We start from the raw sequence: 26,046 nt of genomic DNA, 5'->3' as shown, positions 1-26,046 counted from the left end.
TCTCATACAACACATAATACAACAATCAAGCCTTCTTTTAATGCTGGATTGTCAAATTTGGTGATAACAATAGTGCACCTTCACCATTTTCAGAAATAATCAAAATCAAAAGTTGTTTGTTTGTCCATACCCAACTAACCCTTACCTTGAAAATCAGGAAAGTTTTTACTGTACGAAAAGTACACCGCTCTAATGGCTACACAATTTCAATTAAAATCCACACACTCCATGTGGAAGATTTTATTGCCATCTTTATTCCAGTTGACCCTTATGTTCATTCTATAATATTTTTCACCCTGATGTGGCAATGACGTAAACACGTTGAGGCAGCTGTGTCGCGACGTCATCTATGCAGCGTCTTTAAGCATGTGCAACTAGCACTTTGAGCATCCGCTAGATACTTAAAGCTGCGCTAATGAAATGCGCACTGACGTCACTGCCCCATCAGGGTGAAAAATGGTATTAATAGCTGGAATTTTTTGCTGCTAGTTTTATGTTAAAGTCCAGTTCATAATCATTGAAATTTATAAATCCAGTTAAATTTTGCACAACTTGGTCAAACATGTGACAATTTTGTTTGAAATTCCAAAATCTTCCACAAGTTTTCCATGAACATGGATGGATCTGGAATTATTCAAAGTTGAATTGGACTGAATTCTTCCTCAGTGTGGAGCGTGAGTGTGAATTTCAAATGGATTAGCCCAATTTTGGAAATACCAGAAAAACATTTTTTTTCTTCCAGATTTTAATATCCTGAATTACACAACACAAAGTTTTAAAAAAGTTTCTTCACATCAGTGGTGAAATATCCCAATCACACATAGTTTTTTTATCCAGCTAATTATGCATTGAATTTCACATTAGCTATTATAATGTATACTTTGTCTCATCAAGAGTTGAGAGTGATGTATGTGCTTATTTTGCTGGTTTCAGTACTGAATCACATGCCCTTAATGCACCTTAATCGTGCAGGGTGTATACACACACATATAAAGTCAGTTTGCCAGCATGCAGTGGCGTAGTGTGAGTCATCCTATTGGGGAATGGGGGGGAGTACCGGTCTGAGGGGGGAGCACAAGCCATTTTTCGTATGGGATTTCCAAATCGATTGGGGGGGGGGGGGCATGTGCCCCTGTGCCCTAATGATGCTAACCACTGTCAGAATGTCAAGTAAAAGCACTGATGTTACTTTTAAATGAGTTCAATCAAAGCATGTAGATGTTGACGTATCTTGCACATGAGTCCTATAATAGGCAAGTACTGTGCTAAGAGTCGGACATCAGCAATCAGTGCAAGTGCAGCAATTATTTCTCATTTTCTCCAGCAACACATAATATTCATGAAAAAGAAAACCAAGTTATGCTACTTATATTTACAAAATTCTCACCAAAATTGTCAAAAAACATGACCAATATGAAACCATACATCGGCAAGGTAGATCCTATGCGAAATCAGTCGGAACTCGGCAACAAAATTTGTTCACTTTCTTATAGGATGGTAAAAAGCATTTACAAAGCTGGATTTTGCAGAAAACCACACTGAAATTGAACAACCAGTTCCAAAGATATTAGCAATTAAAGAGTTTCCAAAATAAGAGGAAACAAAAGGAAATATTTTCTTTGTTTGGCTATATCTCAAAATCAATATTTCCGAGTTCCGACTCATTTTGCTTGATCGCATCACATATATGCAATACATTTTGATACAATTGAAATACATATTTTCTCTATCTACCGTATTTCGTCAAATAGTCGCCCCCTCAAATAAACGCCCCCACTACTTTTTTCAACCAAGATGTTTCAAAAATGCCGATATTTTCATGCTATCTTGTGTAGTAAGCTTACCAATTTGCACACATGTTCGATAATAGTGTCACTTTTTGGCGAAAATCTGGATTGGAAACCCGGAAGTGAACCAGAAGTCAGTGTTTCTAGTTCATAGTTCGTCATTTTAGCGTGAGTTTTAAGTTTACCTAATGATTTTAACAGGAATTATCGTTCTAAAATTGACCTTGAATAAACGCCCCCCATTTAGAAAATGTAACGCCCCCGGGGGCGTTTATTTGATGAAATACGGTACATTCGGATTGGTTGCTTGAAGTGTACATAATGGAAGTCTATGATATCACATCCAAATACTGTGAGTCTGTTAACAAGTCTGTTGTTTGAGATCACTCCTCATGGTCATTTATTTTTAGTGCTCATCATGTCATGATGAAGAACTACTTTCTTCTTTGTCGGCCTTTGCATAGTATTCATCGTAGTCATACTCCACATAGGGCATTGTGAATGGCAACAAACCTGAAAATAACAACAATTTATCAGAATATTTAGACAAGTTTAAAATTGTTAAAATCAGATCACACAATTTTATGATATATTGTTTAAGTAAAGAAAAAAAAATATCGATAGAACAAAATGTCAGATCTATTGCAACTCTATGTTGTCATTTGACTAGAATATTTATCCTATTTCATGCTAAAAGCAAACTAAACGGGAAGTTGAAAACATATTTAAGTGAGCAAAGTTCACAATGGAAGTTGATTAGGTGAGGGGTGCTAATTATGTCCAATACAGTATCTATAATATGTCACTTTGAGTTTGGTAGTCAGTCACCTAGGTGCATCTTTTGCTGATCACAATATAAAATTGGGGGTGCTAACCTAATCACATAATACATCCATACAATAATCCTTACCCTAACCCTAAACTTCACCCTAACCCTAACCTATATTCTAAGTCCTAATCCTTCTCCTAACTCAACATAACCCTGACTCTAATCCTAACTCTGACCCTAACCATGCGCATATTTTTTTTTGGGGGGGGGGGTTTTGGGGCCGCCAACCCCCTGGGGTAAAAGTAGAGGGCGGCAAAAAAGAAGGGGCGGCGGAAGATAAAGGGGCGGCAAAAAGTGTAACAGAAGAAAGAAGGGCGGGACTTAAGGGGCGGCAAAAATAATTACGATGGAAAATGTGCGCAAGATGATTGAGAATTTAACCCCCCATCAGTTTGCTATAGCAGAAAGGTTGGTAGAAAGGTCTTGGGACTAATGGGGTGTTCCCATTACATCAGTTTGCTATAGCAGAAAGGTTGTTTGAAAGGTCTTGGGACAATGCCTTTGGTAACCTTTATCTAAAAAGTAGAGGTTAAGGACGGAGATCAAGTTGTTTGGAAAAAATCAGTGAATTAGTGCATTCATTTTTATCATAATAATAATGATGACAATGACGGTGTTATCAATATAAACATATGTGTGCATCCATGTGTCCAGATGTGATGGCATCCGCATTGAGACAAGTCATTAACATTGGAAAACAACAACATACATTTTTCATATTTTATTGTTGAAATAAATTGGCCCTATTATTCTTTTACGCCTTCAAATAAAATAGAGAGTGGTACAATGATACACCCAGTGGAGTCACTTGGTGGGTGTTTACAATAAAAGAAATGAAATGACATTCTGAATTTAATTGGCAATATCTATTAATTGAAATCAGACTTTTGTATTTTCAATTGTACAATTGAAAAATTAAAAAAAAAATCTTTTTTGCATCTCATTTAACATTCGTCTCAGATTTAAGGGATCTGGAATGAGCGTTTTGAGCATTTCGACAGTATTTTTTGTGGACATGAGAGCACATCAGACATATCGAATTGCATTCTGAATACGAAGAATGTCTTTCTGATATCAAATAATTTTCATTTTTGAAATTCACAATATAATACAAATGTTATGACAAATTATAAAAATTTGATATTTGTCACATTTTTGATATATAACAGTCCTCGAAGTAAATTTTATAAATCTAATGATATATTTTTAAAGTGTATGTAGCTGGGAGGAAAAGCTGACGATCAATTGAAAATTTTGACCTTTCATATTGAAGATGTGGATTCCCCCCAAAAAAGACCTTTTTTTTGTGCTTTTTGGAAAAAATACATATCTTCAATATGAAAGGTCAAAATTTTCAATTGATCATCGGCTTTTTATCCCACCTAAATACACTTTAAGTTTAAATCATCAGATTTATAAAGTTTAATTCGAGTACTGTTAAATATCAAAAATATCAATTTTTAATCATTTGCCATAAAATGTGAATTACATTGCGAAATTTCAAAAATCAAAATTATTTGATATCAGAAGGACATTCTTCATTCAGAATGCAATTCGATATGTCTGATGTGCTCTTAAATGTCCCACAATAAATACTGTCCAAACGTTCATACCCCACCCCTTAACTTGTTATTCCATGTTGAAATATTGTACTCTCTCATGATGCACAGGGCAACGAAAGGGTGCACTTTATCCTGATCAGAACTGGCTGCGAGATCTTTATCATTCACTGCATCTGCCCACAAATCAAATACAGTAATTCCCTGCCATAGAGCATGTTAGTAACCATTTGTAACCAGGTGACATAGCAACGGTCATATTCTAATCTAACGTGCACTACGCCAGCGAATAGCGGAAAACTGAATATGAATTTTGCCTCCAACAGGGATCAAACCGGGGACCTCTCGAATCAGACTTCAAAACCTTACCCACTGGACCACACCACACTCTCTCTAAAATAATAATATAGCTTTGTCTTTCAGAAAAATGTATTCAGTTAATATACAAGGCGGTTCTCGAACCACGAGTCTCGCCTGCTTTCGCGATCGCCTGCTTTTACGATTACTTTTGGTAGAAGTAAATGAACCTGCAACAACCCATGGCGATTTGCCTGTTCAATTTGAGCTTGATTGGACCAATATTGGAATTTGACCTTTGATCCCTAAATTTTGGTGGGTCTCGGCTGGGCACAATTACCTGGCTGATGGTGACTGTACCGACCAAGTCTCATGCCCATCCGACAATTTTTACTAATTTGACCTCAGATGACCCCTACTGACCCCAAAATGACCTTCCAAAAATTGGGCTCTAAATGTTGACTGTACATGTCATGCCCATACAACAGTTTTTAGTCATTTGACTTCAGATGACCTCTGAGTGACCACAGATGACCTTGCAATAACTGTCCAAAAATTTGGCTCTAAATGATGACTGTACCCACCAAGTTTCATGCCCATGGATGACCTTTGATGATCCCAAAATGACCTTCCAAAAAATTGGCTCTAAATGTTGACTGTACCCACCAAGTTTCATGCCCATACAACAGTTTTTAGTAATTTGACCTCAGATGACCCCTGGGTGACCCCGAAATGCCCTTCCAAAAATTTGACTCTTAATGTTGAAAGTGACCACTTAGTGTCATGCCCATACGACAGTTTTTAGTAATGTGACCTCAGATGACCCCTGAGTGACCTTGGATGACCCTGAAATGACTTTCCAAAAAACATGACTCTAAATGTTGACTGTACCCACCAAGTTTCATGCCCATATAACAGTTTCAAGTAATTTGACCTCAGATGACCCCTGGGTGACCTTGGATGACCCAAAAATGACCTTCCAAAAATTTGGCTCTAAATGTTGACTGTACCCACCAAGTTTCATGCCCATACGACAGTTTTAGTAATTTGACCTCAGATGACCCCTGGGTGACCCCGAAATGCCCTTCCAAAATTTGACTCTTAATGTTGACTGTAACCACTAAGTGTCATGCCCATACGACAGTTTTAGTAATTTGACCTCAGATGACCCTGGGTGACCTTGGATGACCCCTAAATTACCTTCCGAAACTTAGACTCTAAATGTTGACTATACCCACCAAGTTTCATGCCCATATGACAGTTTTTAGTAATGTGACCTCAGATGACCCCTGTGTGACCTTGGATGACCCGAAATTACCTTCCGAAACTTTGACTCTAAATGTTGATTGTACCCACCAAGTTTCATGCCCATATGACAGTTTTTAGTAATTTGACTTCAGATGACCCTTGGCGACCTCGGATGAACCCAAATAACCTTCCGAAAATTTTACTCCAAATGTTGACTGTACCCACCAAGTTTCATGCCCATACGACAGTTTTAGTAATTTGACCTCAGATGACCCTGGGTGACCTCGGATGACCCGAAATAATCTTCCTAACATTTGACTCTAAATGTTGATTGTACCACCACCAAGTTTCATGCCCATATGACAGTTTTAGTAATTTGACCTTAGATGACCCCTGGGTGACCTCGGATGACCCCGAAATAATCTTCCGACCACTTCACTCTAACTGTGGATTGTACCCACCAAGTTTCATGCCCATACGACAGTTTTAGTAATTTGACCTCAGATGACCCTGGGTGACCTCAGATGACCCCGAAATAATCTACCGAACATTTGACTCGATGTAGCACCCCGAGAGAGACATTTTTGACATAAAACCCGTTTTAGACATTTTTTGAAAAATGCTTCCTTCACCCTAAAAAGGTGGTTTTAAATGTTCAGTTTCCTATCCTTTTGTACATGAGAGACATTCTTCGAAGTCTTTTTTGGCCTAATAACTTGGCCTACATGACTGAAATTGATATACATAATGCGCAATATAAAAACAATATTTCATTAAATTTTTGACCCCCCCTCAACTTCGAGTGTGTGGGAGGGGGCCACATGGGGGGGGGTACTAGGTACTTAATTACCATATTTTGCGCTGAAAATCGAATCGGGTTGAGATCCTCTGGTCATACTACCCCCTACCACGTTTCATCATCATAGTAGGGATGACCAATGAACCATCAACTTGATTAGAACACTCCCATTCGCTACTTGCAGGTTCGCCATTATGCACTATGTGGGGAGAGCCTCGAACTGGCAGCATACATGAAAGGAAGAATTATGTAACCTTACACAGAACGTTATGACTAGTTCAATTCCCATTCATGTATGCTGCCAGTTCGAGGCTCTCCCTTTATAGTGCATAATGGCGGAACTGCAAGTAGCTTAATAGACATACAGGGAGCTCAACTGTGCACTGCTTGCACAGACATTTCTAAATTGAGCTCATTCTTTTATTGTTCATAATTTTTCTGTAAAAATTGGAGATGTTAATGCCAATTATGTTTTGTAACTATCCTGCAAATTACAGCATCATAACTTATTTGGTTTTTCTGTAAGTGTGAGTCAAAATTGGTCCATCACCACAGTGCGCTTAATTGCCAGTGGCCCAGTGCAGCACTGCTCAGAATGGCACAAAATATTCAGATGAATAAGATCAGGTGAACACCTTGACCTACTGAGCTGTAATTTGGCAGAGTTGTTGTTATTACCTCTATCATCCCCTCTGTAAAAAGGTTAAAAAAATGGACAAGTAGATCTCGAGTTAAAAATTAAATACCAGCTTCCCTTTGGAATTTCCAAACACCTTTCGAATCATGTTAAATAGACACCTTTCTGAACATAAATGTGAAGTTTCGTGCTCATTTGTTGTATTATTCACCTGATCTCAACCCTAAACATTTTCTTATATTTATACCATCTGCACTGACTTGCTGCTATACACGCACAGGAGCTGTACTTTTAAAATACGCGCCTAATCAATAATGAGACTTTCACTCCATTGTTAAAGTACTGTGCTCCCTGTAGCATATGGAATGACCAGGCCCTGGAGTGTGATGGTTTTGTAGCACATGACAGTATTCATTCAAGCCTATCAAGGTCAGTTATTAGCCACTTGCTGAATGGCTGGGCATTATCAGCTATCAAAGAGATACATTATGCTGCTGCCAATCACAATAGAGGTTAAACATTTTGTTAAAACCCCAGAAGTGATATCAGGACAAAGCTGTGCATGTTGGTACTTGATTGTTTGGATTCCTATGTTGAAAATCCCTTGTAGTACATTAGTATTTTTCTTATGTGTAGTGTATATTGTTGTGGAAAAAAAGTTCACCTGGATTTTGTGCCACTTTGGCCATTATGGATGATTTTTGGCAAATGTTTTCTAAAAGCATGATTTCAGTGCCTCGGTTTGAAGAAATACTTAATGCTATTGACTAGTAAAGTGCCATTTCATAAGAAACCCTTTTGATATTTTCACCATACTCTTTTTTCATGTTTGCATATATATCAAAATAAAGAAATATAAAAAGGTAAATATATGCTTATACCAATTTTGCTCACATTGCTATATTTAGACTTTGTCAATTTATTTCGTTCCAATGACCGGTCAGAATGGGAAACTTTGAAAATTCATAATTTGAAAATTTTTTGACCGATTTTGACCATTTAACCACCAAAATACTTCTGTTGATGAGTTCTTTCCAGAAAACAATCTTTTGTAGCAAAAGGGCAACATGAAATTATGATGGTCATCCCTAATCATAGGGCTTAGGGATCTTACGGATCCCCCAGATACAGCTCCACAAGGCGGATTTCTTCAGATTTCCAACCATATTTGTAGAATCGTTCCGCCTAAATTATGCAAATTAACAACTAAATGCGATACTTTTCACGAAAAACTAATCAGGTGATCAGCAGGTGTGTATCATTCCTGTCACCAGGTTTCGCTACTATGCGCCCGACGGATCTTGAGATAGTCTGTCCACAAACTCCGCTATCAATTTGCGCTGATTTTCGCATTATAAATTATGCAAATTAGCTATGTTAATTTGCATATTTTTCACCGAAAACATACGGTTACGGAGCAAACTTGGATACCCTTCCTCCCACCAAGTAGCGTCGCCGTAGGTCTTACGGTTCCCCAGATACAGCTCCGGACGGACACACATACATCCACACATACACCCCCACACACGCCCACACACACACGCACGGACAGACAGAAATAGTGACTACTAAGTCCCATCCTGAACAAAGTTCAGGCGAGACAATAATGTGTGTTCTATAAAACTAAAGAGTCACCCAATTTTTCTATTATCCTTTTAGACTTTTACATCAGCAGATAGGCGAGATCTTGCTCACTGTTGACAAGGAGCAGTCTTCAGTGAATGGCTCTTTTCAGAGCCAACAAACCTTTTACATCAGCAGATAGGTGAGGTCTGCTTGTTCACTGTTGACAAGGGGCATTTTTCAGTGAATGGCTCTTTTCAGAACCACCAGTAGGCAAGGGCCTACATGTCTCATTCTTAAGTACTTTTTTCTGAAGAAGTCAGAGCTACTCCTGACGAAATCTAGACAATTCTAAATTTGTCTTATGGCGAACCCACTAAAAACTTACCAATTGTCATGAACTCCCATCGTAAAAGTCTATCCCAAAATTTTCTCTTATCATTGGCTTATATTGGACAGGAAATTACCAAAGCAAAAGAAGCTCCCTCCCATTTTCATTGAACTTTCTTGACCATTGTTTTCTATGGGTACAAGAAATGATCAAAATCGCAACAAACATCTTAAAAGTCACACAACTGTACCACTAAATTGCAGGGTTAATAACCCCACTTCCATCTACCAACTCAAGTGGAAAAGATGACCACCTCTGACTTCTAGGGTCAAGTTTGGCAAAGATCTTCTAATTAAAATGTGTAAATATGGACAGTGCTGTTTGGACTTGTTTGTCTCTTTTCATCATTAATTTCAGGGGTCCTTATTTAAAGTTCAACTTCAGTGAAATGCCAGCATGGAATATCACAAGGAACAAACAATGCCAAGGTAGCAATGACATCAAAACCTAATGGGGTGGATTATGTGTGTACCTCCCACAGAAATAAAACCAGAGAACCAGGACTCGACCGCCATCTTGATACAGGCATGGAGCAAAAATTGGGGGTATTCGGTTTCCCTCGGAATGCGCCGAGGCATTCGTTGTCATGCAAGCGACATGGATGATGGGCGCATTTGAGAGACGCACTTGATGCGACCTGCACGCTTGAGTACCAAGACGCTTCAGATGAGACGCAGAATTGTTTTCGTTCGTCTCCGCAAGACCGTCGGCAAGGACCCGAATACCCCAATTTTCTCCCCATAGCTGACGGCGCGATTGTACGTGGTGGTATAGGGAGTCCCGGTTCTCCTTCTCTAATTCTGTGGTACCTCCTAATGAAAAAGGCATCCAACACTGAACCTACTTGCTAACTAACAAATCATATTATCGGATGAATGAAAGAACATTATTTCACATTATTTCCGATAATGCCACTACGCATGAATACTTCCTGACACAGCCCTATTGGGTCCTGAATGGAGCTATCTGGCAACTCAGGTGGAAGTGATTTGCAAGGCGGCTGAGTACAAAGATTAGAGATGGGAAAACTGTTGACACCAACAAACTCATGGGTTGGCTAGGGCAATGACATGAGCGGGGACATTGTTCTTTAGAGGTTCAACAATGTTGTATATCATCACACAAATTATAAAACACTTCTGCGCCTCTTTATGCTTTCATTTTGTGACACAACAGGATTTTCAACCTGCCGAATACCAGCATTTCTAGATTGACCATTTCCAAAATTTCAGACCACTTTCTACCCTGAAGTAAGTCACATGCACATTATTTCACATTATTTCCGATAATGCCACTATACATGAATACATTTTGACACAGCCAAATTGGGCCCTGAATGGAGCTATCTGGCAACTCAGGCGGAAGTGATATGTAAGGCGGCTGAGTACAAAGATTAGAGATGGGAAACTGTTGACACCAACAAACTCATGGGGTTGGCTAGGGCAATGACATGAGTAGGACATTGCTCTTTAGAGATTCAACAATGTTGTATATCATCACACAAATTAACAGCGCTTCTGTGCCTCTTTATGGCTTCATTTTGTGACACAACAGGATTTTCAAACTGCCGAATGCCAGCATATCTAGATTGACCATTTCCAAAATTTCAGACCACTTTCTACCCTGAAGTAAGTCGAATGCACATTATTTCACATTATTTCCGATAATGCCACTACACATGAATACTTCCTGATATAGCCTGATTGGGCCCTGTATGGAGCTACCTGTCAACTTCGGTGGAAATATTTGTAAGGCAGCTGAGTACAAAGATTAGAGATGGAAAACTGTTGACACCAACCCATGGGGCAATGACATGAGTTGGACATTGTTCTTTAGAGGTTCAACAATGTTGTATAACTTCACACAATTTAACAACACTTCTGCGCCTCTTTCAACCTGTCAAAGGGTGTATACAATGTCCCTCCATTCTGGCAACAATATGGTAACATGCACATGATTTCCGATAATGCCACTATACATGAATACTTCCTGACATAGCCCAATTGGGCTTGTACGGAGTTAACTGGCAACTCAGGTGGAAATGATTTGCAAGGCGGCTGAGTACAAAGATTAGAGATGGGAAACTGTTGACACCAACCATGGGGCTAGATCAATGACATGAGTGGGACATTGTTCTTTAGAGGTTCAACAATGTTGTACAACATCACACAAATTAACAACGCTTCTGCGCCTCTTTCATTTTGTGACACAACAGGATTTTCAACCTGCCAAATGCCAGCATTTCTAGATTGACCATTTCTAAAATTTCAGACCACTTTCTACCCTGAAATTAGACCACCCAGTCTAATATTTGCAAAAAATGCTTGAAATATTTTTAAAGCATATATTTGTGACATGATCAATGGAAATAAGTCCAATGTTACATCAGTTACTAGCCCTTTACAAATGTTATGTTTTGATACAAACCCACATGGAAATTTACCTTCTTGTTACCAAGTTATAGGCAATTCATCAGTTACTGAGAACAATACAAAACAAAAGAATTTGAGTACCTTTTCAAGTTGCCGATAACTTAAAATCAACATTCGACTCAATTCCCTCAATCATGTCACATTTGATTGCAGGACGGGAAAACCTCATCATAATACCAAAGGTCAAAAGCATAACCTCATATGTAACAAGTGGGCCCCAGTTACATAAACCTCACATGTGCAGTTCTGGTCAAATTCTTTTTTTGTATGTCAACTCGCAGACAATGCCCCGGCACACCTTCTGTACATCCCTCAGCTGTAAACTACATATTTCGGGAAATTACCAAATAACCAACACCATTTTCTATGTATATCCTGTTAATTTTGAACAGTATTTTGTCACTCACGCTAAATGACAAATTCATTACATAAGAGGTTTTTGTGACTTTGGCCCACTTGTTAGATAATATTATGAGACTTTGCATTTGACCTTTGCAACTATTATGAGGCTTCCCCTGCCAGGTGACAATTTGTGGTCTACTTACCATAATTCTGTGCTGTTTCTACTGCTTTAACAAGCCTCTTCTGTGTCTTTTGGCATAAACCTATCAACAAAAAAGAACAGATAGGATCAAGTAACATACAGAGGGCAAATTGATCACATATTCTCTTACCTCTGTCAAGACAAAAATAGTATACTCCACTACGCACCCATAAATGCACCAATCATTTCTATACATTGAAAACAAGTCAAGTATTCATACAACCACCCATCAATACTGCACCCCTGCAAGGGGTATTCTATAGTTACTCTGCAGTGTTTAGCTTTGAACTATTGATGACCAAGTTTAAAGAACTTTTGACACTAAATTTTGCCCATAACACTTCAGATCCTGACTGATACACAAGCCCCCATTTGTGAAATCCAACATCACATATCAGTTTCTTTAAATTAGCCAACAGGTACTGATGTGCTATAAATGTCTGATGGGATATTTGAATTCCATCCTTGAAAATCACACAAATGGCCCATATGTTTTGTGTGAAATTCCAGCAACTTTTCAAGCAGATTTCTGTGGGCATTTTGGAGGATGACATGAGTACAATGTATATTAATAAAGAATTGGGTGGGTCTTTATGCTTATTTGAGTGGTTACAATTATGTACCAGATTAAAAAATATGAGGAAAGTTATAACACTGGCTCTCATTGCATTTGAACAGTGTTCACATTTTCCCCAGATATTTTCCTCTCTCTTGGACATAACCGAATAGCATATGATTCATATCAAATCCCCAGCAATTTGTATGGTCAACTATCAAAATGCAAACAATTAATTTTGGTGCCAAAATATTAGGTGTGAGTTATCATCCACATCCCAGCAAACACTGTGCCAACACTGTGCCAATAAAGTTCAATACTGGACACCAATAAATGTTTGCACACCGGCATCAAATTGGGCCAGTACTGGTGCTAAGCTGGACAAATTTATATTTTCTGGCTGAATATGCCAGTGTGTGGGTAAGAGAGTGAGAGTCATGAAAGAGTAAGAGAGAAAGGAGGCAAAGAGAGGGCAAGCTTAAAATTTTTACTTGTTCATTATTTAGCACCAGTACTGGCCTAGTCTGATCATGTATTTAGGTAATGTTTGCTGTGATTGAGTGTCTTCATATCCTCATAAATCAAACTGCAATGGCGCCCTCTATTAAACTTGCATGAGTTATGTTTCCCTTACTATGAGGGCACTATTCAGTTTAAAATGTAAGCCCTACAAAAAATCAGATTTATTTCTTGCAAAATCATACTTTCTTTACATACCTGTTTGCTGTGGTGGAAATATGTGCCAGTTATCCTCATTGATAAATTGTTTAAGTAATTCCACATTCTGGGAAAAAGAAAATATCAGTTCAGATTAGTGGCAAGTTCACTTTCCCATCATAAAACCTAAACATGTCTCCAAATGATAATTCACTGCTTTTCAAAGATTTACCAGTGTTTCCTCTGTTCATACAAACTTTGAGTCAAAATAGGACCAAGAGAACACTTTGATAAGCTACAAGAAAACAAACATTAGCTATAAGTTTAAATCATCTGTTTTCACAGAATAAAATCTAATGTTTTTTGTATAAACATTTCATTTTTTCCTGATATACCTCATTGGAACCATAGAGTTTGATGGAAAATGGGATTTTCATTTTTGCTCAACAAATCTACTACATTTTGCAATCTCTAATAAAAAATATACACATCTTTTGAAGGGTAAGACTTTCCCTCCTAATATATCAGTAAATCTGTAACATTAGCATTGTCATTTCTCTCTGCAATCTTATCAAAATGAATTTTTCTTTCTCTACTATATTTACTATATAAATCAACACATGTTCAATAATTATTGTTTCTTGAACATTGCAAATATCGCATAAACCATCATGGTGTTTTCCCATCATAATAATAAAGTAATGATTCAGAGAACATTTGCCCAACAGCAGAGCTGCTAACATGCAGAAGATTTCTGCGAAGTGTAAAAAAAGCTTAGGATGCCCTTGCATGGGATCATCGCCCCCAAAAGCTCCTGGATGTTAGCTTTTTGAGACCCTTTCTAAGGTTACTCAATTTTATTTTGCAAAAGGACAGGACAGTGGGCGTATAATTGATTTTGTTTTTATTTTTTAGCCAATCGCTGTAAATGCAGAAGATTTCGTCAGATGGCTGCAATGCAAAAGATTTAATATGTTTTATAGAAGACAAAAAATTGTCAGCAAATGAGGAAGTCTTCTGCAGGATCAAGAAGCGTTGGCAGCTCTGCAACAGCAATCTATGAATATCTACTTCATTCTCTGGTTACAAACCAATACTCTTCCAATGAGCAAATAATCAGACAGGGAGAAGTAGAAAATGCATTTCTTTGCAGCACTTGACACTTGAAATCAGTATTTTCCATACAAAATCAGTATTTTCAATCTTTCATGCACAAAGCAGTATTCTTTAGCATTTTCAGTATTCTTCAGATTTTGTCAGTATTCTTGAGTAAAATCAGGTCAAAACACTGAAAATTTATACTAGTTGGCAGCTCTGCTGATGAGGCTTCAACAAATCACATTTTCCTTGTTTTAAAATCGCTGATTTTTAGGTTTTAGAACATTGGGCTATTCCAGATGTATTCCGCACCCCCCCTATGGAAGACATTTAAAAAAAATACAATTCCAGCTGGAATTGAGATGTGTCTAGAATTCCAGCAGTCATTTTTAACAAAGATTCCGGCTAGAGGGTATGGAAGACATTGAGATTAGGTGAAATTCCGGCTGCTAAAATAAACGAAAAAACAAGAGTGGGGATTGTGAAAGGCCATGATGTGCCTATGGAAGACATTCACATTTCTTAATATTCCGGCTGGAAAATGGTCAAAAATGCTCCAATTCCAGCAGAATCTTCACTTATGATCACCATCTCGATTAACCTATGAAAGACATTTACTTGAATTCTGGCTGGAAACAATAAATGTTCTAATTCCAGCTGGAACCCTATGGAAGACATTTACATTTACGTGAATTCCGGCTGGCCATATTACCACAATTCCGGCAGTGTCTTCCATGGGGTTTTCCTTACATGTGAATTCGCTGTCAATTTAGCCCAATTCGGAAGTGTCTTCCATAGGGGGTGCGGAATACATCTGAATAGCCCATTGAATTAAAGCCAAAAGTTAACAATTGCTTTTTCTGACAATCAAGTTTGTATTTGAAAGGAATCTCCCAGGATTAAAAACACAGGCCACTAAGTAAAGTTTGAAATCATGTCACAACAATCACACAAATAAATACACAGAACCAGATACTCACTTTGTAGTGTAAAAGAAGCTGCCTATCTCTGCAAATTGGACAGGGATTGCTTTCTAAGCGCTGGCCTCTCTGTAAAAATCAAAAGATGAAGTTATATTAACATTGACGAGTATGTGACCATAGTTAAATATCAAGTTTTGTCCTATGTTGCTGTCTATATCCATAGTTTCCTCAATTTGATTCCAACTGCTGCCCATACCTCCATTCCAGACACCCTTGTTCAACATTACATAATCGACCTAGCCCACTTCCTGCCAATCTCCAAAATTGTTAAGGTGCATGAAATCCCACCAATACATGGATCCCGAGTTTCTCTACCGGAAGTCTGTTTGACCGAAATTTCTGTCATTGAGTATCCTGGAACAACCTGTAGCATATGTTGCATGGGTAAGCATACTGCACACTCTGCTGACTGTGAGGTGCTAACGGATGCGCTGTTAGAATCCGCATATTGTATTGTGGGAAGGAATTTTGGTCAAACTATCTTCCGGTAGAGAAACATTCCTTGATCATAACCATTTCATTTTACACAAGTGTGGTATTATATTGTAGCTAGCAAACTTCTCAACAGGTTCTTTTTGTGTGGCATTGATCTTTATGTTATTGGGAACTGGGTATGCTTTTCTTAAAATATTTTGATGGTAAAATCTGAATCTGTCTGAATGAGAAAAAACATGATGGGCCAACCTCTTTTCTCCGACCATGATGGGATGAAGCATTAGCTTGATCCACAAAAATCAGCAAAAATCAACATAGTGGTGTACTGAGGTTACCTCGTTACCTTTTTGAAACTTCCTCCATAGCACATCCACACGGGAGTATCACTGGAGGTTGACTGAAGGTGGTCTGAATGACAGCAATTTATATCCAAAGTAACAAATTTAAAATTAAATGATGATTTACACAAAGGATACTTACTATGCAGGACTTCCTGGTTTTCTGAAATGAGAAAAAAAAATATAAGCGACTATAAAATAATCACAAAACAGCAGCTATAGCAACAAACTTTAAGTAAGGCTCACCCATGGATGCAAGTTTGATCAGTTTGAATGTGCATGTACATGTATGGGAATGTAGATATATTGCATTAAAAACACACTGAGCTGATTTCAAGAGCCCTCCACAATTTACAATTAGTTATCCAGGCAAGTAGTGCCAGTGCACAGTTTGCCTGATGCAATATTCAATTTGCAACAGGCAAGTGCCAAATCAGAGCCAAAATTCCTAAAATGTTGGACTTAAAAAAGGAAAACACATTATTTTAGGACAAACTTTTGTTAGGTCAGCACTAAAGCTAACCTGATTTTGTGAAAACTAACCAGAAGGTATATGTTGGGGGTATATGTTGTCTGTCACATTTGCATCTGCGATCTTTGAACAAGTTCATCTGGATTGTTGTGACAATGATTTTGAAAACGGTTGTAAAATGCAGTTATATTTACTCATGTTTTCAGTGAAGTTTCTATGGATACAAATCACAACATTGAATGAAATCAGGCCAAAGTTATAAACAGAGAGTCGTACAAAACTACAAGATGGCTATCTGGATTAGGAGGAGAGGAGACATAACATCTTGACCAAGTCATCACCACGCCCCCTATGGTGTTCACCAAAAGGACAGTGAGTAGTGGAATGGGTTGCCAGTCTGAAGAAGATCCATCTGGATTGCATCATTTCAGCTGGATTCAACAATTGGTATTCCAATGAAATTTCTGATCAAAAGTTGTTGTAATTATGTGCGAGCCTAATTTTTTGCTTTTCTTCCCAGTTTTTTGTGTTCGGGAGGAGTTGCCCCCACCCGAAAAAAAAACCCACAACAAAAAAAACCAAAAAACTGGTTATGCCATTGTTTATGGGATAGATTGCTTGGAAATAATGCAGCCTAAGGAATGAAGATATCTGTAAGCCTATCTGGTGCACTGGAAACATTTAGACCAATGTTGCTAATAACATCTGTTGAACAAAATTGTTCCAACATATACATGTACCAAAGATGGAAACTGAAAACTGCATTGTAGTCACTACACATGGTCCCCTGATTCTTATTTGCTCCTTGCATGGTCATCAAGTATGGAGGGTAGAGCCTCCAACTGGCAGCATACAAAAATGGGATTTGAAGCGTCCTATATCGCTTAAACTATCGCAAAAGTCAGTTCATCTGTGTTGGTAATCAAATAAATGAAGAATTGGAACTTATTCACAGCACATTTGTTATTAAAAACCAATAAAAAAATCAGGCGAGCAATTTTATGTGTTGTGAACGAAAGTTCAATTCTTCATTTATTAACATTATTATTAGCTATTTTGCTGCAAGCCTGATTAGCCGTTCATACTACCTTAAAGTTACATATTCCTTTTGTGTTTGTTGCTAGTTTGAGGCTCTATCCAATTCAGGGGAACCATGCAAGGGGTGAACTGTGACTGGGCCATTAACCCTAACCGCCTAGGGGCTTTTTGGCGACGGGAAGGGAAAGAAGGAAAGAATAAAGAGAGAAAAGAAGGAAAGAAGTTGTTTGCTCTGGGTGGGATTCGAACCTGAGACCCCTCGCATGCCAAGCACTCGGTCGGCGACACCTTGCCACGGGTCTTGGGCTTCGCTGGCCAGCGAAACCGTGCCTATATATCACTTAGGGCGATTGCGTCATCACACCACGTGGGATGCATGCACGAACAGCGCACATATCAAGTAGTATTTTGTAGTATTCAGGGCTGTTAGGGTTAAGGAAGCCTATACTGAGTTTCGATAGTGGTAACCTAACCCTAACCGCCTAGGGGCTTTTTTGGCGACGGAAGGGAAAGAAGGAAAGAATAAAGAGAGAAAAGAAGGAAAGAAGTTGTTTGCTCTGGGTGGGATTCGAACCTGAGACCCCTCGCATGCCAAGCACTCGGTCGGCGACACCTTGCCACGGGTCTTGGGCTTCGCTGGCCAGCGAAACCGTGCCTATATATCACTTAGGGCGATTGCGTCATCACACCACGTGGGATGCATGCACGAACAGCGCACATATCAAGTAGTATTTTGTAGTATTCAGGGCTGTTAGGGTTAAGGAAGCCTATACTGAGTTTCGATAGTGGTAACCTAACCCTAACCGCCTAGGGGCTTTTTGGCGACGGGAAGGGAAAGAAGGAAAGAATAAAGAGAGAAAAGAAGGAAAGAAGTTGTTTGCTCTGGGTGGGATTCAAACCCGAGACCCCTCGCATGCCAAGCACTCGGTCGGCGACACCTTGCCACGGGTCTTGGGCTTCGCTGGCCAGCTAAACCGTGCCTATATATCACTTAGGGCGATTGCGTCATCACACCACGTGGGATGCATGCACTGAACAGCCATTATATCAAGTAGTATTTTGTAGTATTCAGGGCTGTTAAGGTTAAGGTATGAGGTACACATTGGATTCCTCTATGGACTGCAATCCATCCATACAGCTCATAAAGGATTATAAACTGTTTTATGTATATATACATTGTACAGTAACTTACCCATCTTGGGACTTGTCCTTTGAAGTTTCTGCGATAGTTTGACCATACAGGATTCCCACCATAGCTTTTTATATATTCTGTAAATATTAAAAATATCAAATCAAATCAGATCATCAGGCATAAAAATGGCAAATTCTTATCACTCCTCTTTAGATCATGTTCTCAGGCCCGTACGCATGGTTATTTTGCGGGATGCTGAATTTAGACATTTCTTCAAAAAATTCACTTGCATGCCGAAAGTGGACTTCACCCCTAAATATTTATTCTAATTTGGACCTTCTTGGACATTTTTACCCTTAAAAATGGACTTTTTGGCAGACATCCCCAGTGACGTGCAAGCGTGACGCGATGGCCGCTTTGTGGCCATTTTGTACATTTTATTTTTATTTTTTCTCAAATTGGCCCCTCTGACTGCTCTAGATCTGCCACTGACTGCATCAGTAGAGTAGAGTAGAGTAGAGTAGAGTAGAGTAGAGTAGAGTAGAGTAGAGTAGAGTAGAGTAGAGTAGAGTAGATGAAAGTCAGATACAGTAAATGCTTAGCACACACTCCTACCAGAACTCTCTATGTATTCAATTGCATCTTCTACATCCTGGTCAGTAATCTCATGTTCCTTCTTAAATCCCTGGAAACCGCCATCTTGCTTGTGTCCCTCATCTGCCCAACATTTTGTACTCATGCATATTGGTCTTGTTACCGACTGCTGCAGCAGAACAGGGTGTGACTGCTGACAAATCAAGAAATAAAAGCTTAGTCAACACAAAATATTAAGATTTAATTAACCATGAGGGGCTATGTAATAATTGTTACCCCTGGGGGGAGGGTAAAATTAAGGGGGGGGGGGGAACAATTTTGGGGAAGCTGAGTGAGGGGGGAAGCAATTTTGGGCACATATTCATGGGGCACCTTTAATATAACATGCTCTAGAAACACATGAACAGTCGGAACACTTAAATATGTGAATTTTCCATCACCAGATGGGCCCAGGGCCTGTGCATCTTCCTTTATAGCCCATGTTTTGGGCCAAAATAGAGTAACAGTGTAAAATTTGCACGTTTCAGATGCACTGGCCCTTCAAGTAGTACAATTCACCTTCATTTAAGGCTAAAATAGTCTAAAAACTGTCCTAGTACAATTGAGAACAAAATATATGGAAACCAAAATTGGGCAATTTTTGGTGCACATGCCTTCCTGAATCCTCACAGTGAGTTTGCGGCCTCCAAATTTGAGCTGGGGCCCAAAAAAGTAAATCTGGCCCTGTGCCTATGTGTTTAATACAGACTGGCTTACGCCATTTTGTGTGTCAATGGGATTGATGTTTTGCGCAGCTCAAACATTTCAACGAATTTCTTTGCAATTTAGTCATTGTATATGCATATCTCCCGGGCATATCTGATCCTCAAATCATAGTTATCTTACCCGATGTATCCAAGGATTTAAACTTGGAATTTCTGATTTTTAAAAGATAATTTCTGAGCCAGTAGTGACCCCCTATGTCTGACAAGAGTGATCGCTGATGAAACAATACATGTCACAAGATGACCCGTCTCGTTTACAGCCAGTTTCTCGTCAATGCATGTTCGCCATTGAGCCACAATTGTGACCAGCTCCAACAAAACCCGGAACAAGTTGCCAGACATGTTTTTGAGTTATAGGTTTAAAGATGACATTCCCATAAATTTTTTTTTTTAATTCTTAATTTCATGGTATTTGACCTTGGGACTAAGTGCACTTTCAAATCCTTGAAAGTATTTATTAAAAATATGTCTATTTTAATTGACAGTTGACTACTATGATAATCCCTATTCAATCCTGTGTAAGGCAGGAAAATAATTAACCCATTATTTAGAATAACAATTTGGAAAAATATCAAGGTATCATTTACAAAATTATCCATATCTTAAAAAGTATCATAATTTTGGTATCATTTTAAAGCTCCATCTCGTGCTTACATTTCAATTCAAATGATGAAATATCAAAAATGTGACTTGTTCCTGGTTTTGTCGGAATGGGTCACAATAGCATTCTGGGAGCAACAAATTATTCATGACGATACGTGAGATTTTACTCATTTTCCAGCTTTTTGCGTGAGATTTACTACCTAGGCATGAGATTATACTACCTTGGCGTGAGACCATGAGAAAGTGACCCAATGTGTGAGACTCACAGCCAATGCGTGAGAGTTGACAGCCCTGGTGTCAGGTCGCTAATAAACATGATAAAACCCACTTGAGAAAACACAATCGCCGGTCATTTCTAAAGATACATTTATACTCAATCGCTTTTGCAGAAAACTGAATTGCACGCATGATCAGTGTACTAAATCGCTGCCGTATTTGCATGCTGAGCATGCGCATGATTCACTGTTTTTCAAAAGCGACACGTAGGCCTATATTTGACACCCTCTGCCGGTCAACGTTCACTAAAATTACACACATAACTTGTGCAGTTGTAAACAACAATGATTCAGTATGATGATGAGTAACCCATGAGTATAAACACAGCTTTACACAATGACTAATTTACATAGGCACAGAAGGCTGTGTTCAGGTACCGTTACTCAGCCAAACATGGCAGAAGAGTAGGGCCCGGATGTCCTATCTTCACAACGTTAATTTTTTCAACAAGGAAAGAGATACAAAAGGCGAACGTCTAGTGTACATTCAGTTCACATCTGTACCGTACTTATGTACTAACTGTACTTCCGTCAGAACGAGGAAATTACACTTGCAAATTTAATTACACATTTGTAATCATTTTTAATCTGGTTCTGGATCTGGATTGGTTACCTCCGTTAAAAGCTAGTTGTAGTGACTACAAATTTCGAACTTTTGAGGAGCTGTGAGTTCCAATTATTGGAACTAGTAAAAAGCAGGTAAGGTGCCTGCATCTCAACAACATGTTGGCGGTGATATAAGCCCTTTCGCAATTCCAGATCATGGTGCATCATGGGTAATATTTGCCGATAAAATTGGAGATAAACACGATGAGGCAACTAACTTTGACGTTTGCATAAAAACGTTTCATACTGGAATTTCGCTGACTGTTTGTTCTTCATTCCTTCACAATATTTGTATTTCACAGGAAATATTAACATGTAAGAATGAATAAAATATGTTTTACAAAAATATGTTTTTGAAAGAAGTGCAAAGTTCGCCACCATTGCAAATGCACTGCAGCCTCCTTGTGTTTATCTCTCGTTGAAGAACTGTGTGACGATGTCTGAGCATGCGCAGTTGCAATTTTCCGAAATTGCGAAAGGGCTTATTAATTTTGTGATCCTAGTATCCTCTTTTTATGACATTTTTCAGTAGATATCCACGAAAAAAGCTTATTCCCAAAATTTCAATTGATTCCGATTTTGCGTTTGCGAGTTATGCATGATATGTATTACACTGCTCCATAGACAATGTGTTGTAATTTCGTTCTGGTATACCAGAACGAAATTCAAATTTCACAATATCTTTGCTAAACGAATTAATCTGCAAGAAATATTTTGATCATAAACATTATGTAGCCAGAGGTTTCCAGTGGTATAAAAATCTCAATTTTTTTATAGAAAAGTGGGGGGATGAGGCTGTGGATCACAAAATGCCCTTTTAATAGGTATGCCAGGTGAATTCACATTTGCCATCAAACTGCATCATTTTATATACGGTATCAAATTAAAGCCCTTGAGTAAAGAAAGCCAAAACTGAAAACCTTTTTTTCATAGCACTTTCCGTAGCAAAGTTACATCTTGTCTAGTCCGAATAATCAGACCCAGAACAAAATATTAATTTCTGACATGATCGTGTTCTGGGTCTGAACTGTTTCCATTCGAAATCTTGATGCCAAATTGGACAAAAGAAGCACATGGTCCTACTTCACAGTTTTTTAATCCCCTATGCCCTATTCATGTTGTGTGAATCACTCTATTGTGGACCATCCTTTTGATACTTGAGTATTTGGACAAGCGGAACAGTTTTGACAGGCCTTTTGTCTACCTCTCTGTTTGGAAACAAACGAGGAGGTCGAAATTGTCCTCCTCGGCGAATTCGAAAGTCAGCGTAATAAGCCAAATCGGCATTAGAAGTTTGCAATGCATTGTGGGACAGTTTTTGCATTTTTAGGACACTTTGTCCTTTGACCTATCGCGAAATTCAGAAAAAATTGGTTTTTGTGCATACAATATTGTCGACAAAAGCACTTTTGCCGATTGTCGACAAGAGCTTTGCATGTATCGACAAAAAGTGAACAAAAACTTTGGCTAAAAAAGCCCGAAAAGTTTAACATCCTAACAAAAAATTTACCAAGGTATTTTCAGGATCTCTTATTCCTTACATCTTTATCATTTCCCTGACGTTCTTGCCGTGTTTCTTTAGCGAAATTAGCGTTTTCATCCTGACTTTTTTTGATCTATCACACACACTGGTAGCATCCAATTCTTTCACTCAGCAGTCGCCATTTTCGCTGTCACGCAACATTGGCAAACAGGGAAAGTCCCTGATGATCAACTGATGATGTCATTATATTTATTGAAACAAGCACACTGATTGGGTATTTATGTGAAATGGGTAAAATATGAGCCAATCACAGATGCTGTTTATTTGTGATTTGACCTTTCACACAATGTTTTTTTCATCTCTGTATCTGATTCTGTACCAAATATTTTTTATTCCAGGTACGGCTAAAACACTAGCACAAAGGTCGCGAAGAACAAAATCTGACATGACATCACAATGACATCATGGGTCACAGACACGTACGTGCGTTGCACAGCATTCAATTGTGAATGTACATTGTAAAGCTATAATTAATATTCATTACACTAAAAGGTAAAGACGAATCACGATGACGTTGATGGGTCACGTACGTACTTTGCACAGGGTTTAATTGTGAATGTACTTGGTTGGTGATCCTCCAAAATACTCAGAAGAGAGTTTTAACTGTACAGTTGAGTTATGAATATTCAGCGCACGAGGCAAGAGGAAGCGCTAGCCACGCGGTGTGTGTTGAAGGGAAAGCCCGGGCTATAATTGACATTGCGTGAATACATAGGTGGAAATACATTTGTAGTTTGATGGCTAACTAATAAACCATGGCATCAAACATACTTTGATGGACTTTTTTGACCAAGGGACTCTGACACCAGGTATTGTTAATAATAAACTAGACTTCTTTATTGTAACGAACTGTTTCAATAAGCCTCCTCCGAGCATACAAAAGTATTTTCCAACTCACAAAACAGTCACGTGCTCGGAATAATGCACACGCTCTCCATATTTGGGGAAATGGCTACAGTGAGGCGGAGTTCAGAGTAAGTTGCGCGATGAGGCGGATTAATATCGGTAATTTGTGATTCGGCACTTCTTTCTGATGTTTACATTTAGCAACTGAAAAAAGGCGAACAAAGGGACAGGAAATCATCAGATTTGCGGATCTTGTTTGGTATCTTTTTTATATTTCAGCTCAAAATCTAGCATATATATCTCATTAATATGTAATAACTTTCACAACTCTTGCCTGGTTTTCTAAAAATGGGTCAATCATTCATTGCCAGTTCAGTATCACTTTCATGGTATTCACGCAGCGGCGTGTGGTGCCGTCAGATAGGTTGCAGAATTTTGCACCGGAACGTCGCAAAATTTGCCAGGTTTGTGGGATGATTTTGGGGGTTATTAATTAGGTCTGATTGTTGACAGTTGTCGACGTCGGCTTTTTAATTTTGTCGATTGTCGACAATGAAAATGCTTGCCGATACCAGCACTACTTCAGTGGTCATGAAATAACCTCTGCCCCAATAATCCCAAGCTATTGTCTAGGTATCACAGGGAAACCGCAGTTAACACATTTGTTAGTCAGTCAAAATGGCCTAAACCGGCAATACAAAGTTACATTGAAATTAAAAAGAAGCTGTTTAAGAAGGAAACCTTCATAAATATGTTGTCTATACTTCACTTGACCCAAATATATGATTTTTTTTGGTGATGAGAGACTCGCACATGGAATTTCAGAGAGATTTTGATAGCAGTTCCATTAAAATAAGGTGCTATCGTCATGAGACTAAGATCTAGAAACACCCCCGTAATGCTGTTTTGGGGAATTTTGCTAGCAGAATCTTTTTGATGATTTCAAGTCAATCTTTGACAAGATGTAACTTTGCTACGGAAAGTGCTATGACAAAAAGGTTTTCAGTGTTGACTTTCTTTACTCAAGGGCTTTAATTTGATATATAAAATGATGCAGTTTGTTGGCAAATTTGAATTCACCTGGCATACCTAAAAATTGTCTGAAACTGCACCTCGAAAGATGTATCGTAAGAACTCAGTCCTCAAATGATAGTCATATAAATGACCAAAAGATAAATGACTTACTATCATTGAGGACTGAGTTCCGCAGCTGTCTACTGCTAGTGCTACTTAGTCACGATTATCGCACTTTCAGTTCCCCACGCGTTTGAACGGGAATTGGATTGCGTACTTTTTCGATGTCTGGTGAGCTAATTTTTTCAATATTTTGAGAAAATGATGTCAAATTTTCTATTCTGTATTGTTTGGTAATAATGTCTTTTGCCAATAGTATGTTTAAAGTTGTAATTTTATGTTTTTGATCGCAAAGATCGGATATTTTCGTTCCCGATTCAATTCTGAACCCTTCGCAAGGGTGCCGATTTCGCAGAACTTTGACGATAATTTTGCCTTTTGGACACTAAAATGCTTTCGATCCTTAATTTTGTTTCAACCGAGTCTTAAATTAGCAAGTACAATACGGTTGGTACCACTTTTATATACATTGATGAAATTTTAAAGATTTTTTTTCAAGTTTCTAACCGGCGCAAATCGTTAAGTGTGTATTTCCCATTGACATCCAAAATGGGAAATACGAGTCTGATGGACATAGGAACGGCGTCCATGAGACTCAGCGAGTCTAGTGCTACTGGCATACCTAGCGAGTCCTAGAGTACTAGCTACTTTTAAGCTTATCGTATTTATTTCTAATATAATTATTTTCTAAAATAAACAGAAGTTTAGCAATAAAGAACACATACAACCTTGAATTTTCCATACACGTTGTTCAATAACACACGAACGTGGTTTGGTTGAATTCCCATCTGTTGCGAGAAACAATGGTTCCAAAAACGAACAGAAATTCTAGGGAGCATTTTGGACATGGGCGCTGCCATCTTGGATTGAAAACAGGCTCATTCAC

At 38.5% G+C, this 26,046-nt stretch overlaps 1 protein-coding gene across 4 annotated transcripts; it reads right to left on the bottom strand.

Moving 5' to 3' along the window:
* Window positions 1–1,051: 1,051 nt before the first annotated feature.
* Window positions 1,052–26,043, bottom strand: LOC140138110 (small ribosomal subunit protein mS40-like). Of its 4 annotated transcripts, none has more exons than XM_072160006.1 (8): window positions 25,886–26,043; window positions 19,411–19,582; window positions 18,856–18,932; window positions 16,296–16,316; window positions 15,378–15,446; window positions 13,360–13,426; window positions 12,088–12,147; window positions 1,052–2,300 (listed from the first exon to the last, which is right to left on the bottom strand). In XM_072160006.1, the coding sequence occupies exons 1-8, from the start codon at window positions 26,018–26,020 to the stop codon at window positions 2,209–2,211; spliced, it is 693 nt and encodes a 230-aa protein (XP_072016107.1). In that variant the 5' UTR covers window positions 26,021–26,043; the 3' UTR covers window positions 1,052–2,208. The 4 variants fall into 4 exon arrangements, with proteins under 4 accessions (XP_072016107.1, XP_072016109.1, XP_072016108.1 ...); XM_072160008.1 differs by having other exon boundaries at window positions 19,411–19,579; XM_072160007.1 differs by having other exon boundaries at window positions 25,889–26,043.
* Between the last annotated feature and the right edge of the window lie 3 nt (window positions 26,044–26,046).

Source organism: Amphiura filiformis, chromosome 17, assembly GCF_039555335.1.
Source record: "Amphiura filiformis chromosome 17, Afil_fr2py, whole genome shotgun sequence".
Taxonomy (NCBI): Eukaryota; Metazoa; Echinodermata; class Ophiuroidea; order Amphilepidida; family Amphiuridae; genus Amphiura; species Amphiura filiformis.
The sequence above is the reverse complement of the archived record's forward strand: the minus strand, read 5'-3'. Positions and strand labels throughout refer to the sequence as shown.